The sequence below is a fragment of the Orbicella franksi genome, chromosome 11, assembly GCF_964199315.1.
Source record: "Orbicella franksi chromosome 11, jaOrbFran1.1, whole genome shotgun sequence".
Classification (NCBI taxonomy): domain Eukaryota; kingdom Metazoa; phylum Cnidaria; class Anthozoa; order Scleractinia; family Merulinidae; genus Orbicella; species Orbicella franksi.
In genome coordinates this window covers 4,115,161-4,134,893 of record NC_138155.1, presented here as the reverse complement: position 1 = coordinate 4,134,893, position 19,733 = coordinate 4,115,161, and the positions used below count along the sequence as shown (strand labels likewise).

The following is a 19,733-nucleotide window of genomic DNA, read 5'->3' as shown; positions in this document are numbered from 1 at the left end:
ACACAAAGCCATGACTATAAAGACTTTGACGAGACGAGCGCAACTAGTTTGTGACACACCGGACAGCTTACGTGACGAAAACAGATACCTTGAACGTGTTTGTCACAAAAACAACTACAACACTGACTTTATTAGACGAAACATTTACCGACCTACTGAAGCTGACGTTACGAAAAGGAACCCTACACCTGTTACTACAGTGACTATACCTTATATTAAGGGCACTTCTGAGACCATCTCACGGATCCTACAACCCTACAACATTCGTGTAGCCTACAAACCTACAACTACGTTACGACACTTACTGACCAACGAGAAAGACAGAGACGAACCTAACAACAGAGAGGGAGCAGTTTACAAGATCAAATGCTCCGACTGCCAGGCTTCCTACATTGGTGAGACTGGCAGAAACCTCAGCACGAGTTTAGTCATGTTACTCCAATGATCGAACATCTTGGTTGGGACTCCCTTGAAGATCGTCGACTCCTCTTTCAAACTATTATGTTCTACAAGATCTTAATGGGACATGTTGGTATTAGCTTTCCTCCTGAAGTCCACGAAATAACAAGGGCCACCAGATTACCGAACAGTCGTCCTTTCCAACAAATCCGTGTATCAAATGATGTCTATAAGTTTTCCTTTTATCCAAGGTCAATAGTAGCATGGAACAATTTACCTATTTATGAAGATGTTAATATAAATAATTTTAAGACTATTGCTCTTGCAGCCATTAAATCTTTTGTATAATGTATATTCGACGTCCTAACTTATCTCGACGAGATTATACTTAATCTATTTTATTTTATCTTTTACTAACTTATAATTTTTACTGTATATATACATATTGTAATTATTTATTACGTGCTTTTATTATGTTATTTTCAACTCCTAGTATAGTTCCACTGTTTCAGGAGTATACTTATTAAAGATTAAGGATTAAAGACGAGACTGACTGAACACAAACGAGCCATAAGAAATGGTGATGCCAACAATCACATTGCTGTACATCATCAACTGACAAACCACAACATTGACTGGGACTCTGCTCAGTGCTTAACCTACAGTACAAACTATTTTCAGCGACTGACTCTGGAAAGCTGGTACACTAACCTAGAACAAACGCCTCTTAACAGATGTCAACAACTACCGGCGCCCTACAAACGACTTATCCGTGACGGAAACGAAACCGACAAACGGACTTCTAACAGACCGACTTAACAATAGACTGACCAAAAACCGACCTATTTGACCAACAATAGACGGATCGAAACCCACCAATGACTGATGACAAACTTTACACGAGTCTTTCAGCCCATACCATCATGGCTATACTGACCAATCATGTTCAACGGACCAGACTTCTAACATCATCGACTGACAAACACTATTCACTTGACTCTGCAGATGACTTCCGCTCAGGTTGTCGAAACGTCAGTCACCAACAACAGTTCTTTTCAGAACTACACTCACCCGGACGATCACACTATACGAACTACTGATACCCCTGGGTTCAAACCATTTACTATGATCTTATCTACGTTAACAAGACCAAGCTTGTAAGAGAGGGAGGTAAAACTGAAAAAAGACAAACATCAGTAAAAAGCTTCTCGTGTTTACTTATTCAGTAGATCTAGGAACTACCGAAAGTATTTCCACCCGTCCACTCGCTTGATCAATATAGGCCTCTTTGTCTTTCCGTACACGCTTTCTACAGCTGCAGATTCGGAGGAAAAACAAATAAAACCGTTCAAGGGCCACAAAATATCCAACTATATCGCTACTGCACAGGACGTGAGAGTTTCAACAGAAGAGGAGAAAGTGAAGTGGTGGCCATAGCATGCCTGAAGGCCATGAAGGGTCCTGAAGAGACGAGTCTATCTTTTCTATCTTATTTCTACGGTTAGGCCCACCCTCCACAATAATCCGTCACAAAAACGGAGCTTTTCGAAAACGCTCCTCAAACCGGAGCAATCTGAAAACGTCGGCTTCTCGTTTTCGTGTAGACGGGAAACATTTTGAAAACGGAGCTTTTCGAAAACGATTGCGTCACGACATGTGATTTCCCTGCCCGAGGTTTCCTCAAATACAAATCCAAAACTGACCAGTGATTGTTGCGTTTTTAAATTCCTCCGGCGTAGTATGGACGCAAAACATTTGATGTGATTTCAGAGTGAAACCTCCTTTTTCAAATTCCTCCGGTGTAGTGTGGACAAGACCTGAGTGGCCCGGCCAGTCTGAGTATAGTGGGGGAACCCCGGTTCACAGAAGAGAGTGCTAAAGGGTATTTTCGTGATTCGTGAATGGCCTAGTTTTTTTTCCCGTGAAATATGAAATGGTTTGTTTTTCTCGTGAATCGTGATTTCATTAGAAGCCGTGAACCGGGATTTTCCAAAATAATTGTTCGTGAAATGAAAACGAAGTATTTAATTCGTCGTGAACTAACTTAGTCGTGTGATAAGTATTCATATTAAAGGTTGACACCCTTAAATAAGTTAAGTTAAGTTATAAGCTAAGTTACGTCCAGTCTGGAGGAGTTATAGCAGCATTTATATTTTAAAATGTGGATTAAACGTTCGACTTTTTGTAGAGCTTCTTCATCTCGTTGGGGTGCCGAGTAGATCGCAGTTTACAATGATGAAACTTCCATCAACTTGTAAGGTTGCCGACGATATGCTATCATCAGGTACCCTGCAGGATGGAATGAGGCACTGTGAAAGTAAGACGTCACACTCAACGTAACACTACCTCCCGGGGTGGTCATTAACGCACTTCTCTGTCTTCTCTCGATCGTCACGTCACGAAAAGCTTACGGAGAGTGTACTCTAACTAGTGTCACGCAATGTACAACGTAAAAGCATTCCAACTTTGAATTCTTGACCAATGCTGTGAAAAACATTTTAAATAGATTGCTTTCCTGCAAAATAAAAGTAAATTTCTGGAAAACATTAGCGCTGTATACCATAAAACTTTTAAAAAGACTTTAAGTTATTGAATGCATCAATTTAGTAGCAACTGGGGACATACATGTAAGTATAATTTGGACTGATCACCAGTTCCTTACCATAAATTTCAGTTCCTAGAAAATGTAGTGACGCACTACCTGTCACATTTGGAGATTAGCGGCTGTCAATTCGCATGATTCTAACTAAAAAGCAAAAACAAGTATTTTAAGTGTGTTTTAAAACACCTTTGAGTTATATTTTTTGTCGCGCGTGTCACCATGGATTTCAATCTTCTTTCATGTGGAAACGGTACGTAACTATAAAGATCGGATCACACCAGACTGATAGTTGATGGGTGTCGAGGGAATAAAAGGTTCTATTCACTTATCAGTATAACTATGGGTACATTTATTCTGAACCCATGTTTTTTATGTCTCTGCTTAAAAAAAGTTAACGGTTTTGTTGTTAACTATCAAACTCAGCAAGGTGAGTTTAATAGCCACAAGAAGACATTTGATCCATTTTCACATGTTTCTGCTTAAAACATGTTAAAAAATGAAACTTTTTCAGTTTTATCGAGTTAACTATTACATGTAAAACCATCAAACTGAGTTTGATATCTTTTACATGACATTTCAATCGCTGTTTTTACATATTTAAAAACTGAAATGCAAAACGCATGTTAATATTGTTACCAATTCAACTCGTGAAATTGAGTTAGATAGTGCCACAAGAATTTCTGTTCCTTTTTGCATCTTTCCGCTTGAAAACGATGCAACAAAGAAACACGATCCAGTCCCAGTTCCCTTTCATGTCCAAAGAGAGCTGAGGCTCTGGTAACAAACGATGCCGAGTATTTTGCATACAAGAATGGATGGTGTAATCCTCTCCTAAATGCACACGATGGTGAAGCGTTAGAAAGCGCGCGAGTTTAAGGATGGAATGAAATTGAAAGAGTTATCTGTAACATCCTATGAGATGCCGTCCTGTGTTTATGTAAAGACCAGGGAGGGTAGTTGTGATTCGAATGGTAAAATCGATAGTAATAAAAATAAAGATGGTTTATGTCGTGGTAGGTAACTCTACTGAAACTTTAGTGACTGCAAAAGAAATGCGTTTCCTCTTGATAAATTGTCTTAGTGAGGGGCGCAATGGAGGGGGTAGAGGGGAAGGTTAAAGTTTACCACCAGGTCAGGTTAAGTTGCAGATTGCAGTAATCTATGCACCAATCACATTGCGCAAAAAGAGAAAAAGCTGATCAGGATTTACCCTTTGGATCTGTTGGAGGTTCCTCTGTTTCAGGCACAACTCTCACACGTACACCAACAGATCCATGTCTAGAGTATCTGCAAGTGATGTGAGCCTTAAATCCTTTTGTATAAGTTATAAGCTGTCCTGGCGAATCCCAGTGAGCAGTATTAGAGAAAAGTAAATAGTCTGGGTTTGATCCATCTCGTGTTGTTCCACAGCCATCCAGTGGTATTTCAAACAGGACAAAGGTGTCATTGAATTCTGTGGCAGTGCAGTTGGGGTCATTAAGATGCATTTCCCCAGGCACAAGGTCGGGATTTTTGGTTCGGTCCACTTCCATCCGCATGTGTGTTGGTAAGCAGGTAGAAACAGCTTCCAAATCTAGCGTGACAAAAGACGCAGAAAAAAAAAAAAAAAAAATCACTACTCACACCATCCCCATAAATTGTTTTGTTTCTTATCCAAGAAGCATGAAAAAGCTTAAAACCGGGCGATTGATCTCAGGTTAAATGGAAAAGCAATCCCCCTGGGGACTCCATATAGAAAGTGCGGGGGGTGCTTGTCCTACATTTTAGGGGTTCAAAAAGCGGTCTTGGTATCTCTCAGGGTATTCAGCCTCAAAAGGTCCACAGCGGGAGTTTTAGCGGTATCTTTTAGGGTATTGAGCTGAAAACATATGGGAGGAGATAATGTCTTGTTTAAGCATTGGTACTTCTTAGGAGTAAAAAACAAAGCACTTCATGTTACCCCAAAAAACAGGATCTTGGTACCTCTTAGGGATTCTTTTCAAAATTTCCGACGATTACCTCCATTTTTTTTTATGGGAATTCCACGCAGGGAAGCAATCACGCTTAATGCAACATGCAGAAAACAAATATTAAGTGATGTAATTTCTGTTTTTTTTTTTGTTTGTTTGGGTTTTTTTTTGCGTTTTTTTCTTCCTTACAAAGCACTATCGGTTATTATTTACTTTCTTTACGTTATATTTACATAACTATGTATTAACTAGGAATTGGAGGAATAAAATTAAAAAAAAAAAAAAAAGAGTTAGCGCCCGGAGTGCGCTCTACCTACCTTCAGCAGAAACCGTATTGTGCTTGAAACCAAAGAACAGGACGAGAAACAAGTTTATCATGTCTGTAACACTTCTTGCTCTGGAAGTTCCGCTACACCGTCACAAAATCAACACCTACCTGCCGCCAAGAGTTTCTAGATGCGAACAGAATTCCAAACGTGAATACAAGAGCATTTGATAACACAAAAAGAAAATGACAGTTTCGTTTTCTAGCTGTCGCAAACTAGAACTCGGGCCAAAAACCAAGCTCAAACTCAGTTTCAGACCGAAATCGCAAAATCTATAGGATTCATTTACTAAAACGCCGTAAACCCATTCTCGTCCCCAATACTACTCTTATTAAAAGTCACCGACCACGTAACCAAACGAAATGGAGGCTCTGGAGACGAGAATGGCCGGAAACCGGTGACCTGGTGTACATTAAAGCTCGCTAACCTTCACAAAATTTGAAGGGAGGCTCCCCCCGGGGGGGGAGGGGGTGTTGTCTCTACTCAATCACACATATTTAACATAAAACAGACGCATTATAAGTCTCAAATGCCGAAAAACATAAAACAGTTGGAGTTATCTAAACTGCGAATACGCTTAGCTAAAGTTTGGAATCTAGCAACCATGCGGACAATCTCTCTCACAGGAGGTTTTTTTTGTAAACACAAGAATTTTATGCGTCTGAAACGAAATATTTGTCTTCCTGTGTATGTAAATATGGGTTATTGACCGAGCGTGAGGTCAAGATGGCTTGATATTGGCAAGTTCTCTTTTTGCGTGTTCATGGGTCAAGACGAAGTCGAGGTCCATAAACACGCAAAAAAGAGAACGAGGCCAATATCATGCATGCAGCCATCTTGACCGAACAGGCTTGGTCAATAAAGGATTTGGAAAAAGAACACTATTTTCTTGCGGGAGACAGCGGATAATCCCGAGCCGGCAAAAAAGCGCCATCTTGCCCGCACGAGTCAGCCAATCACAGTGCAGGATTCATCTAGATCTTGTCTGCTCATGGTTAGCCACATAATAAAGTCATTAAATATAACTGAAAATACCTTAGCACCGAATGATCTAAGCTTTTGACGAATTTTTCTCTTCTCCTGGTACGACCTTAGCACACCTACCAAGTTTATCTGGAAATAAAACAAAAACTGATAGAAAACTTCTGTTAGGAAGGCTAACATTCCAACGTTACCTCGATAACAACGGCTGAATTTTTAACCAATCCCTCACGCATAATGGTGATGTGGAAGTTTATCAAAGCAGTCTTGTGTAAACACAGCTTGCATACACAAACAGCACACATAGAAATTTCATTTGAACAACATGCTCATGAAATTCCAGTGAAATGCGTTTATTTGAGAAACACAGGAAAAGCTGATCAGTGTTGTGAAGACGCGTTAACTAGCGCTAGCTTTCGTTGGTTCGTTTCAGCGCCACGGATGAAGTATGACTTTAAATGCGATCCAATTCAGTCAACAGATCCTATAGCCCGTCTAAATCTTCTTAACACCATACAGCATCTTTGGCGGCGTATTCTAATGATAGTAATCTACAATCATGAGGTTTCTTTCCCTGAAAAATGAGAATGAAATTGGAACGCACAAATTGTTAACCTAACCTTATACGCGACGTACAAAGTATTACTCTGCTTACTTACTTTATAAAAGGCGCCAGCAATTAGCAACGATTTAGTTGCCTGCTAAACCCGTATGCTAGATTTTTCGACTTCGCTTGCCAACTTTATGACTAACACCAGCTGTTTTGCGTTACTCTGGTACTTTTCTACTCCAGAGCGAGCGCCATTCGTTACTACGGCACCCCTGTAATCAAGGTTATATGCTTACACTGAGGAGTTGAATATTTTTTTGTTGACTAGTCTGATGACGTCTCTCCAAACCAAAAGCGTCAGTTTAGTTGACAGCTTGAAGTATTTATTGAGCATTGAACACTAAAAGTGGGGTCATAAGTTGTGAGCCTCAATAAAGATGGAAACCTGTGTTTTACAAATATGTTAGGCCTGTTCTGATCGAGTACGTATTACTCCACTATGCAGTTACGCGTTGCGCCGCTTAACTAACTAACAATCGTAAATACTCTTGTGATTTCTTTGGCCGTCGTAGCTTGACAAGAAATAACACACAAACTTCGGTGATGAACTGACAATAAAGATCAATAAAACGCATTGTTGGCACCTTGACATATTAGCGAAAGGTCGGTCAGATACACATTGCAGGATAAATTAAAGGAAACTCTACTAACTAGGGAATTGAAACCCTAAATGATAATGTTAGTAGCGAAAGGCTTTATTTTTATTAGTTTGTATCTTTTAAGATTTTTTTTTCAGCTTCTGTCATTGTTATTGTTAATCAGTTATTTAAAATTTAGAATTCTACTCTCAACGGTCACTTCTGAAGATGTCTGTCGAAACATGCGAAACGTCAAGTAAAAAGATATAGTTTTTTTGTATTTCCAACAATACGTTTCATTGTCATGTTTTTATCATCGCAGTTTGTGTGTTATTTCTTTTTAAGTAACAATTGGTTGTGGTTTTTGCAGTTCTTAGAAAATCAAGACCAAATTCCAAAATGCAGTTCAGTACAACGTAACCAAACTTGAAAGCATTTGTGTTTATAGTATCTTTGAACTGGAATCGAAGAAGCTAGCGCTTGGACGCTAGGAGCCCATCACTAGCGCTAAATGTTAGTTTATTTACAAATTTTCCGAACAGCTTCCACAAATTTTGTAAATTTTATAGATATCTCACATAGAGGTGTTGGGGATTCAGTGAGACCAATCTAGTATTTAGGCGTTCTCTTTCAACTCAATCGGGCGAAATTTCATGATTCGGACCTCACTGAAGCGCCCAACGCGTATATATGCTCCCAAGCTCTTCCGTGTATTTCGCGTTTACCTAGAGCGTCTAGAGACTGGGTTGAGTAAAGACTCCATTGCGCTGCTCGATCGAGCTGATCATTGTTCTAATAAAACCAGTGGGTGAGAATGGCTCTTACGAGAAGTCTTAGCTACGTTTTTAGCATTTTTTCCTGTCATCAACCAAAATTACCAAAATTTTCATGGTATGTTGTGCGTGTGCAGTTTATGATGATGTTGCATGCATAATAGATTATCCCGGAAATTCAGTGCAAACACAACTTGTTTCAAATCTGTCAGTAAACTGAGTGTGGTAACGATTTAAAGCCGAGAAAGAACTTATTTTTTCGTGCAATGTAACCATCAAAGTACGACGTATATATAGTCAAGAAGTTCATCAGCTGTTATTAGATCAAGTTATTTTTGCATGTAGTATAAAGATTTATGATCCGTGACGCTGACACGTAAGCTTGAAACGGTGCTACATTAGATTTCATTCATTTGTTCATAAAGGCCATTACAGAAGTTTCCTAAGTCTTGGCCTGCTTCACAAGAATTTCTTGAGCATGATAAGGATAAATCAATTTTTGAAGTGCTAGTACTTTCAGATCACCCATCATGCATAGATCAGAAATGCCGCTTTTGATGCCAGCCCACTGCAAAATTAAACGGGAATTTCAGTTTACAAAGTCAAGAACAATTAATATAAGGGTATTCTAAGAAGACGAGAAACTAGTTTTTAAGGAGATTTATATCCATTTAGACATAACAATTCAATGACAGAAAAAGTGGACTGATTCAAGAAAGGCCAACTTAATTATTATAATGCATTTCTCTGAAACGGACAAAACCACAGTGACCCTGTTTCAGCAGTCATGAATAATAGTATCACGAACAGCAACACATTTTCATGAGTTCGTTTTGGTTTTGTTTTGTTTTTCTGCACATAGATATATACTTTGAGTTAAGCCCAAAATCTGCTTAGAATCCGCTTAGATCACTGTTCGTGTTGAGATTAAACTGAATGGCACTCCATCTATAACATTAAAATTCCGCCCAAATTCCTTTCAAGTTGTCGTCCGTAACCCAGATCTTAATTAATTCTCCGCAAGCCTTTCCACATGTTACATGTATCATTTCTTGGTTTAAGATTAGATAATGTAGAATAACGTTTTTTTTAGCTAGGGTCAAATTCAGCCATGTAATGTTGAACGTATGGGACCGAATCAGTCGCTGACGATTATAAGGTCATCGTTACTGAAGAAGTGCGAACTAATTACAACCCTGTTTGCATTCTCTTACCCTGGTGATTAGAAATCAGTTTATATTCGTTGTTTACTGATTACCTGTTAAAAGCTCATCCAGTTCTCTGTTGCCAGACTTTATTACTAGCGGTCTTTGCGACTGACAGCGGTTGTTTCCTATAGGCGTTATAATTTCTGCTCAGACCGCGTTCATAATGTTCACGGCAGGTCATCCGTTGTTTACATGTCATTATCAACGGTCTCCAGGCATGGCATTTTATTTTTATTACAGAAGTTGAATTGTTCCTTTTGTTCCCAGTGGAAACAAGCGTAACGATGTCACGCAGAATTTTAAACTTCCCTTTTAGCGAATTGACCAAATTGAGTGCCGATGAACTTCCGTATACAAGGGTGGGCGAAAGGGGCCCAGGTAGAGTGGTTCATAAAAAATTAGCAAACTTGTCTATCAAAGAATGTCAAGTAAACAGGCCATTCTCCTTTCCCAATTAGATTATGAGCTCGAAGAGATTTCTATCGCGTGATAGTTGACGAGGGCGCATGCAGGTCGAGTCAACTATCATGAAATTACAGAGGCTCGATTGCCAGCCCGCGCTCGCGGACCCGAGAGAGCGGCGGAAATCGAGCCTAGAAATTACAGTGCAGTACAAAACTTGGGAGTAGCTCTAAAGCAATTAGTTTCTTTTATGTCGAGCTTTATATTACGGAGCGAACTCTAGTTGAGACACAACTTGACATACGTCAGTAACAGCTTGATAGAATCTGTGTTATGTTCGTAAAACTTTGAAACTACAGTATAAGTACCATTTTCGCAGATATTGTTTCAATCTAATTCGTGTTTTGTATGCATAAATTTACTTAGCAATGTTTCAGCAAAGTATCCAAAAGTGTTGTCCGAAATTTGTCCGAAATGAGATGAAAGGAAATGAGATAAAAAGTGTCCGAAATTTAGCAACCTGGGGCCTGTTTCTCGAAAGTCCCGGAAACTTTTCGGGTCCGCAAAGCCATTTTTAGTTAATCTGTATCTAAAAACAGAAAGGTGTATACGCCTGAAACTTCTTGTATGAAGGGAACTTCTAGCCATATTAAGAATATGTAAATGAAACAGCTCTGTAATCATAAGGTTTGAGATTTTGTTACGGCTTTCCGGGTGCGGAAACTTTTCGGGAGCCCCTGGAAACAAGTGTACCCCATGCCTCTTCTCGGAAGCGAAACCAAGATGGCGGCTGCCGAGTCATCATAAAGATGATCATTTGTATCTTTATAATAATTATTTTAAGTTAAATATTAACGAAGTGCACTTTCGTGCGTGTGCAAAATGAGGACAAGGTTGCAGTGTCATCTGCGGCAACTTGCTCGGGGCATGGCACTTTTCCGTAGTTCTGGATACATTGGAGGAAAATGGAAAGACTGCGAGGCAAAATTTTCAGTTTACAATCCAGCAACAGGCCAAGAGCTTGGCAGGGTAGCTGATATGGGAAGGACTGATGCTGAAGAGGCTGTAAATCAGGCTTATGATGCATTCAAAGTGTGGAAGAATGTAACCACGAAGGTATGGTGATGTTAACGTACGTAAATACAAGTGACTTAGACTTTTTAAGACAAATCTTGCAGGTATAACTTGCCATTTTTGTGGGTATCTATGCATACTTATCATATGGTTAGCTCTGCGAGCGGGCAACATGAACCGAATCCTGCGCTGTGATTGGCTACCTGAGCTGGCGAAATGGAGCTATATTTCCCGCTTGAGACTACCTGCAGTGTCCGGCAAGAAAAATTTCTCTGAAAGCCATACAATAAATCCCTAATTGACCAAGCTTGCTCTGTCAAGATGACTGGATATTAGCCTTGTTCTTTTTTTGCAAGTTTATGGACCTCGACTCCTTCTCAGTCCATTGATGCATTAAACTCGTTGCCAATTAAATTGGCAACAAGTTTAATTTTTTGAGCTTGGTAAAGGTGCCTTAGGGATGGTGGAGCTGAGATATGAGCCTCGAGCAGAGCATGCAGGTATCCATGGCAACCCTGAAGGCAGCAACCACCAGGCATCGTCACACTGATAGAGTCTTACCACCCCATATACTTACTGTCACCAGTGAAAGGGAGGGAGGTGAGGGAGCAAAAGCACTCAACAGGCATGGATGGCACTCAAGGCAAACTGCACCTACAGTATTTCTCACACAGCTGGCAAGCAAAACGTGTAAACCCTGCAAAACCCCGTATGAGACCCCGCCAAGCATGGTTGCCCAGAGAGACTGCTTGTTTGCATTGGCTCTACTCAAACTTTGCCTAAATTATAGTTAGCCTCATAGAAAAAAACACTTGGCCAATATCCAGCCATTTTGACCTCACTCTTGGTCAATAACCTATAGATATGGAACAGACATTGTATACAATCCACATGACATTATGCTGTTGCCGATTGCATTACAATTTCAGCAGCTTAAGACAATTTATTGGGTGGGGAAGGGGGCAGTGACAAAATGGCTCTATAGGTAAGAGTCAATTTCAGAGATGGGTGTCTGTAAGGGTCAACCCATATAATTATTGAGAGCAAACCAGTGTCAAGTCAGTGATATTTAGGCTAACTTGAGCAGACTTGTATTAAAGCTTACCAGAGCACTATTTAGGCTTACCATAATACCATTTTTTCATTTCACCGTTTGTGTTTCAAACATGCCCTACCTGGGGCTGATTGGAAGCCACATGAAGACTAGATTATTGCCTCAGAGGAAAAGAATATACTCCTTTTTTTACAATTTTTTTTTTCATTTTTTAATTTAAATTTACACTTAGGAACGAAGCCAGAAGTTAAGAAACTGGTATAATCTCATTGTGCAACATGAAGGAGAACTGGCTGAGTTACTGACCACAGAACAAGGGAAACCAATGTTTGAAGCTAAAGGTGAAATTAGGTATGCCGCATCCTATGTTGAATGGTTCGCTGAGGAAGCTAAGAGGATCTACGGAGACATCATTCCTTCACCACACCCCTCGCGAAGACTGTTTTCTCTCAAACAACCTGTTGGTGTCGCTGCTCTATGGACACCGGTAACTGTGAAGTCTCAAGTTATTTTTACTGACTGTGAAAATCATTGTTAATTGGACTAAGTGACCTGTAGTTGTTTTCTTATCCTTCATTTCATTAAGAAAAATTATAGGGATTTGCCACAGTATATTATTATATAAATAATATTTTATTTGTCGATGTACATGTACAAGAATACTACATTCAAATCCACGGAAGCCTTAAGTAAAAAACAAACAAACAAAGGAACAAGGATTGTTTGATCAATTGAGACAAATTCAAATTTATCAAACCTGAAAAAGTTAGCTAGAAATTTTTCAACTTGTGCCATTCTTGACACAGGTCCTTTATAATTTTTGTATACTCAGTTTATTCCACAATTAAATGTTTATAATGTACGTGTGATAAACTACCATGTTATGACAAGATAGCATTGACTGTAATTTATTATCATCAACTTGTAATGAGCATAGCATGGATCTGTTTCAGTGGAATTTCCCTGTTGCGATGATCACACGTAAGGCGGCAGCTGCACTGGCCGCTGGATGTACAGTGATAATTAAACCATCAGAAGAGACTCCTTACTGCGCTTTGGCCCTTCAGAAGGTAAGTAATTATTAACTTCAGTAAACAGAGGATGAAGGGTAAAGGAGTTATAATAATTGTAATTTCCCATGTCGACCTTGGTAAAAGGTTAAGTCTGCATACAAGCCAAGAACAGTCTGTCAGGCCGGAGCTTATCCTCACGGCTGGTTTCTGTAGCACATTTCTACTCCCGCCCTGAATGGGGTGCTTGTCTATGGCAGGGTTACCCCTAGCATTAAATTCGCTGGCACCCATTTGTTCACCTAGGTGTGGAGGGAGGGACTGTGAGAGTAAAGTGTCAATTCAATGTCCCCAGCCAGGGTTCAAACCCGGACTGCTCGATCCAGAGACGAGCGCACTAACCATGAGGCCACCACTCCTCCACATATAGGCTTTATTACTAAAAGGTAGTTTTAGATCACTCCCACTTTCAGAAATTCTGAGAGGGTCTTGAAATATCAGGCCCCATCAAGCCTAATCACCACCCTCAATGAAATGTTATGTTTTCTTGACAGCTAGCCGAAGATGCAGGCTTTCCCCCAGGTGTCATTAACACTATTCCTTGTTCCCGTGACAATGTGGATCAAGTGACAGACGCTCTTCTTGGAAATGATCTCGTGGCTAAAATGTCATTCACTGGCTCCACTGCGACAGGAAAGGTAAACAAGCGGCTTTGGTGAAATTCCAGTTTTTGAAACCATCTAAAGGAACAGAAATTGGTTCAAGAAATCAGGACGTTTGCAAAATCAAGGGTAAATTTCTCCTAATCTTTATGCCAAGGGATTGGAGTAAAAATTTGCTTCGAATAATAATTATTGAACGATGTGAAAAATCAAGGGTTCGAAAATTCAGAATTCCACGATATCACTACACAGTTGTGGGTCTTGTTAGTGGGTATGTTGGCCTAAATGAAATGGTTAGACCCTGTATGGGTTGATATTTGTGTAGAAATCAGGGCTGTCATTAAGGGCCGTAACCCGTAACACCGGCTGAGTATCTTTGATGAGCCCTTGATGTTACAGGTGAACTTGCCTGCTCTTGGTACAATTCACCCACAAAGTAATAAGTTTGTTATGGGTGTGAGGACCAAGACAATGGGTGACTCAAAACTTAATAACAGAAATATGTCAGGATTAATCTTCACATTTGAAGTTGGGGGATCTTATTTTTGGGAGGGCTTATTATAGGGGTGGGAGGAGCCACTTATTGTCAGACAAGAATTTTATAGCTACATGGTAAATGTCCGTATTATCTTGGTACTAGGAGTAAATTAAAGTAAACATTTGAAAATCATGACACAACTCTTTAGAGACATGTTTCGGCACATGACCTGCAGGCACCATCTTCAGTTTATCATTAAAAATAGTATTAAATAACTTGACGTATTATGTTAGCTAACATACAAGTACAAGGATGGAAACGAAGATCACATGCAAAGATAATAACAACAAAAGATAGCAGAAAATTGTAACAAAGTGTTGAATTTTTGAAATGTTTAATTAATAATTTTCCTCACAAAATTTATTTGTTGAAAAGCATTTTATTCAGTGCTACTGCATTGCATTGAGATGTGTAGCTACGAAAATTTAATGAAACAAAAATCATCACTTTTAGGCCTCATAAATACCTAGTATTTAGCAGTTTAGCAAGAGAGCCTTTTGTGCATGAAGGCCTCACCCTAAAAAACCCCTGATATTGTGTAAATTTTATCCAGGGATGGACATAAAATGTTCCACTGATAACCTGTTTAGTGTTAGTTTGCTGTGTAGTCTTATGTTGCTTTGAAGCCAATTTGCTTTCCATTGAATTTTTTGTTCCCCTTCAGCTTCTCCTTGCAAAGTGTGTTGATCCAATCAAGAGAGTCTCCCTAGAGCTGGGTGGAAATGCTCCATTTATTGTGTTTAACTCTGCCAATATTGATGCCGCTGTGGAGGGAGCGATCACTGCCAAGTTTAGGCACACTGCTCAGGTGTTTACTGACCCCTTAAGCTTCGGTCCCGAAATTAATCAAGTAATATAATGGGTGACTAATTATTCCTGAATTTTGTCACAAAATTTCAATGAAGTGTTAATTTATTCATTGATTTCACATGTGAAAAAACACAAAATTGTCATGGCAACATTTGGGGTGATATTTCTCAATACAGTCAAAAACCCACATTATTTTGTAAGCATAATATTTGTCACCCATGAAAGTAGGTAATCAAATGGTATACTCATGAAATTCAGGAATATTATTCTAATAATTTCCCTTGTCTAAAGTCTCGGAAAATTGTTAGTCAAAATTTTGACAAAGAAAATGTGCATGAGATTACTTCCTAATTTCACTTGTCACCATTTGATAACCAATTGTAATCCACTCCTCCTAATGGTTGCCTTATTTCTCTTTCTAAACTTAAATCTTCACACTGTGAACTAAATAAATTATATGTTATTGTGTGCTGATTAAAATCAGCTATCAAGATTTGGTTGTTGTTATGATTTTCTCTGTCATGCCTTTATGAATTATTAACAAGCTTGAGTTTTTGTGTAAACTTATTCCATTTCTGTGTCAGACCTGCATCTGTGCCAATAGAATTCTGGTTCAAGACAAAATTTATGATGAGTTTGCTACCAAGTTTGCTGCAGCTGTGGACAAACAAATGAAAGTGGGAAATGGAATGGAGTCATCATCTACACAAGGACCACTCATCAATGACAAAGCTGTGCAAAAAGTATTGCAGAGATCCTTTTCATAAATGGCTGCCAGTTATAAATTCTTTTGTAAACTTAAAATTAGCCCGACTAACCTCGTTTTTTAGTTGATAATTCCAAGGAATTTTTACTCCCAAACGGGTTTAGTGAGGCTAATGTAAATGCATACATAAGAATTTTAAATTGGCAGCCATTTATGAAAAGGGTCTATACTCCTTTATCTTGTGTAATAAATTGTGGCTTGTGTTGTTCAATCTAGATATCATGCTTTTGACCTTACTGGCTATTTAAACAAAGCCTTGGTTAATGTGATTCTTTAGTAACTGCACTGCACAGAATTTCTCATGCAATTAGGGTGTGCCTAATAAGAAAATGTGGAGATGTGGTAGCCTAATTGTTAGGGTGCTGCACTCTGGATTGGGCAATGTGGGTTTAAACCCTGGCCCTGGCCAGGGTCAGTGTGTTTTGATCTTGTCACAGTGCCTCTCTCCACAAATTTGGCACCAAATGGGTACCAAATTTAATGCTGGGCAGTGACCCTGTGATGGATTGGGATCCCATCCAGGGCAGAGTAAAACCACTCTTTGCTACTTGATACCACAGAAACTGCCCTAAGCTATGCTATATGGGCAACTTGGCCCAACACGGACTTAACCTACCTGTTTAAGTCTGATGAGCTATCAGAGAGAGTAAAATTATTCAGATGTGTCATTTGTGGCATAGCTTCATTAAACAGTCAAACATTCCATATTTTTGACCTGATCAGGTTGAAAGCCATGTTAAGGATGCTCTGTCCAAAGGTGCCAAATGCCTGCGAGGTGGCCAGCGGCATGAGCTGGGAGGTAACTTCTTTCAGCCAACCATTCTGACCGATGTTACGCGTGACATGATCATTTGTAGTCAAGAAACCTTTGGACCAGTGGCTCCCCTTATAAGGTAAAATGTGATGTCATAACAGGAATCACTTCTTCATTTTTGAACAATGAGGAGTCACGTAACGATGACTTGGCTGTCATTGGCCGTTGTTTATGTAAAAACGTTTGTAACCACGAAGAGAGGCAACAGTGATCTCATATTTAGTTCTATGTCATCTGTACTTTAGCCTCCTGTGCAGACGCTCTTTGGGCTTGTCACGCAGTGGGGGAGGAAGATTGTGTGACAAGCCCAAAGAGCATCTGCTTGGACAGGGGAAAACTTCTTCAAATAATATATCAAACACGAGAGACAGTGTTTCATCGGGATATCCAAACTCCGAGAAAAGAGTTGGGGATACGATGCGCAGCGGAGTATCTTTGATGAAATTTCAAGGTGTTTGGATAGCCGAGGAAACACTGTCTCGAATGTTTGATATATCCTCTCAATCAAAACAAAAACTAAGGAGTAAATAGGCAAGTAAAATCGTCAAAATCTATGCTAATCAGGATCGGGTATCCAAACCTCCTTCACGGTTGTGATTTTGTTTGTTTTAACTTTATGAATTATTAATGATTTTGAGAGGGTCAAGGAAAAATCCGGGAATTTTATGATGAGTCCGAGGAAATTGACATTGAGTAGGAAAGTCAGGGAAAATTGAAATAATTCACCACGGCTGATTTAATACCATTGAAGGCTGGAAGAAACAATTGAAGTCACTGTGATCTCAGCAATGTTTTTCCTTAAATGAAGAAAGAAGATTTGTTGAAAATTTGTCAGTCTTAAAAAGGCGGCTGTAACGGGAGTTTAGAAGCGGCTTCTGTATCTGACATTTTGTATTTATTTGGTCAGGGAAATTTTATTTCTATAAGGGAAAAGTCAGGGAATTTTGAAAAGGGATGTTTGTGGCAACTACGGTATGGAGACTTCAGAATAAAGACACGTTTTTTCTATATAGAGTCTTCCAACTGACATCAAAAGAAACGTGTTGCAATTGGTATGGAGAGTTAATATTTTGATCTTGGTGCGTTGTTAGGTTCAAGACTGAAGAAGAAGCTGTAGCAGTAGGTAATGACACTTCATCAGGACTCGCAGGTAAGTTTTTAACTTTTCTTTTAAGCTTTGTAGAAAACACAGCATTTTTGTAAAATATTTTCAATCGCGAAATGTTTTTCCTTTTGAAGCGGAGCGTTTTTCTTTTTTTGCCGTCTCCCACAAAACAAAGGCATCGAGAACGTCTACGAAGAAACGATGTAAATGGCTTTGCACGTTTGTTGCATCTTGGTCCATTTTAAGTCGTTTTCTACAAAACAACAAGTTCTGCCTAGAACGGGGCGACCTGAACTGAGCCGGCGAATTCTGCACGGAACAGATACCTTTCTGGTTTAAATTAACCAGTCTCGTGCACATACTGCAAGGAAACTTACTGTGTAGTCCAGGGTTAGCAGATATGTCGCCACTCAAAGAAAGAGGTGACATTGACGGAGCCAGTTACAGTTTAATTATAGTTACAGTTACATTATATTAACTTGATCACATGCACCTGCACCAGCACTCCGTGGCGGGGATGGGCAACCTTTGCCATGTAAAAATGTAAATATAAATGTAAATATTTACATAGATTACAATATTAAGAGAGGAAGTCACGTCATATTTAGCTGGTTACATGCGGCTCCTCTATCCTGGTTGAATTTAGAGTGTTGGTTTTTTGTGGAGGGAGGAAAACCGGAGAACCCGGAGAAAAACACTTGGAGCAAGGAGAGAACCAACAACAAACTCAACTCACATATGACACTGGGTCGGAATCGAACCCGGGCCACATTGATGAGAGGCGAGCGCTCTCAGCACTGCGTCATCCCTGCTCCCCTAATTTCACTCTGAGAGACGGGAATTTAGATACTTGCATGATTCTTAAGTACATTCGTCATTTTTAATCGACGTCGTCGTCGGCTTCCCTGTTGTGGTCATGTAAGACTCTAGCGAACAAGTAACAGTCTTAATCTTTGCGAAACGTTTTCTTCCAGGTTATTTTTTCTCGCAGGATATGAGCCAAATCTGGCGCGTCGCTGAAGCTATGGAAGTAGGGATGGTAGGAGTAAATGAAGGAATAATCTCCTCCGAGATTGCACCCTTTGGTGGCTGGAAACAATCTGGGTTGGGAAGAGAGGGCTCTAAATATGGCATCGAGGAGTACCTTGAAATCAAGTACATCTGTCTTGGAGGAATCAATCAATCATAAAAAAAGATTTTTTGGCTGGTTAAGGGCCTTGAAAGAATAGCAAGTTACGCCTCGTCAACACTAGGCTGGAGAAATTTAGGCCAAACCGTAGACCAAACCAAATTAAGACCAAACACTTAGCATCATTCTCTTCCCCACAGCCTCCATTTCTTTTGGTCACGTGGTAACGACATTTTAAAAAGAGTAGCACTGGGGACCAGAATTCGATAACATCAGCGTGTATTGTGTGGAGAAACGTTATTGAGGTCTTGTAGTTGAGGACTCATCTTAGTGGCCTACAACTAGCTGTTTAGTCTGTGGAGGAACTTTTAAAAATGTTGCCACAGAACACTTTGTTTGACCTCGGTGAACTCCTCGTCGCTTCAAAATTCAAAACATCAATTCTTTCCACTTTTTGCCAGACATGTTTTAATTTCCTGGTAACGAGGTTTCATTATTACTATCGCTTGTCTGTTCAAAAATCTGTCTTTCACGACGTTAGAATCGGAATTAGGCCAATCATCAAGTTATGCAAGTTCGAGACTGTTTCACTTCCCTTTAAAAATCTGGAAAAATTCGGGACTACTACGGAATTTAGAGATAAATACAACGTACAAAGCTATTTCAAAGAGAGCTTATATCATGAAATAATTAGATTTAGAATTCAGTGACTATAGTAGAATAGAATATAGGTAGAATATTGAAATAAATGAAACCAAAAACACAGTTGGTTGCAAACATAATGTATGAAGAATTATTTCTGTAGATTTGGTTTTTACAGCAAGGCATATTCGGTTACATTCATAAATGCACCCCAAACACTAAACACAATTCCTGTTACCTTACCCTGTCACAAAAAAAAAAAAATAAGTATGTGGATACTGGAGTCAATAAAAATATGATT

The 19,733-nt window shown here is 39.5% G+C and overlaps 2 protein-coding genes across 4 annotated transcripts; one reads left to right on the top strand and one right to left on the bottom strand.

Moving 5' to 3' along the window:
• Window positions 1-765: 765 nt before the first annotated feature.
• On the bottom strand, window positions 766-9,669 carry LOC145460585 (uncharacterized). Of its 3 annotated transcripts, none has more exons than XM_081445449.1 (4): window positions 9,477-9,669; window positions 6,312-6,389; window positions 5,268-5,402; window positions 766-4,574 (listed from the first exon to the last, which is right to left on the bottom strand). In XM_081445449.1, exons 3-4 carry the CDS (start codon window positions 5,326-5,328, stop codon window positions 4,201-4,203), a joined length of 435 nt encoding a protein of 144 aa, XP_081301575.1. In that variant the 5' UTR covers window positions 5,329-5,402; window positions 6,312-6,389; window positions 9,477-9,669; the 3' UTR covers window positions 766-4,200. The 3 variants fall into 3 exon arrangements, with proteins under 3 accessions (XP_081301575.1, XP_081301574.1, XP_081301572.1); XM_081445448.1 differs by lacking the exon at window positions 9,477-9,669 and adding an exon at window positions 6,917-7,413 and having other exon boundaries at window positions 6,312-6,831; XM_081445446.1 differs by lacking the exon at window positions 9,477-9,669 and adding an exon at window positions 6,917-7,413.
• Window positions 9,670-10,228: 559 nt separating this feature from the next.
• On the top strand, window positions 10,229-19,699 carry LOC145460563 (succinate-semialdehyde dehydrogenase, mitochondrial-like). The gene is made up of 9 exons (XM_081445414.1): window positions 10,229-10,944; window positions 12,189-12,443; window positions 12,910-13,026; window positions 13,521-13,664; window positions 14,831-14,974; window positions 15,561-15,719; window positions 16,466-16,635; window positions 17,648-17,706; window positions 18,636-19,699. Exons 1-9 carry the CDS (start codon window positions 10,711-10,713, stop codon window positions 18,848-18,850), a joined length of 1,497 nt encoding a protein of 498 aa, XP_081301540.1. The 5' UTR covers window positions 10,229-10,710; the 3' UTR covers window positions 18,851-19,699.
• The last annotated feature ends 34 nt before the right edge of the window (window positions 19,700-19,733 follow it).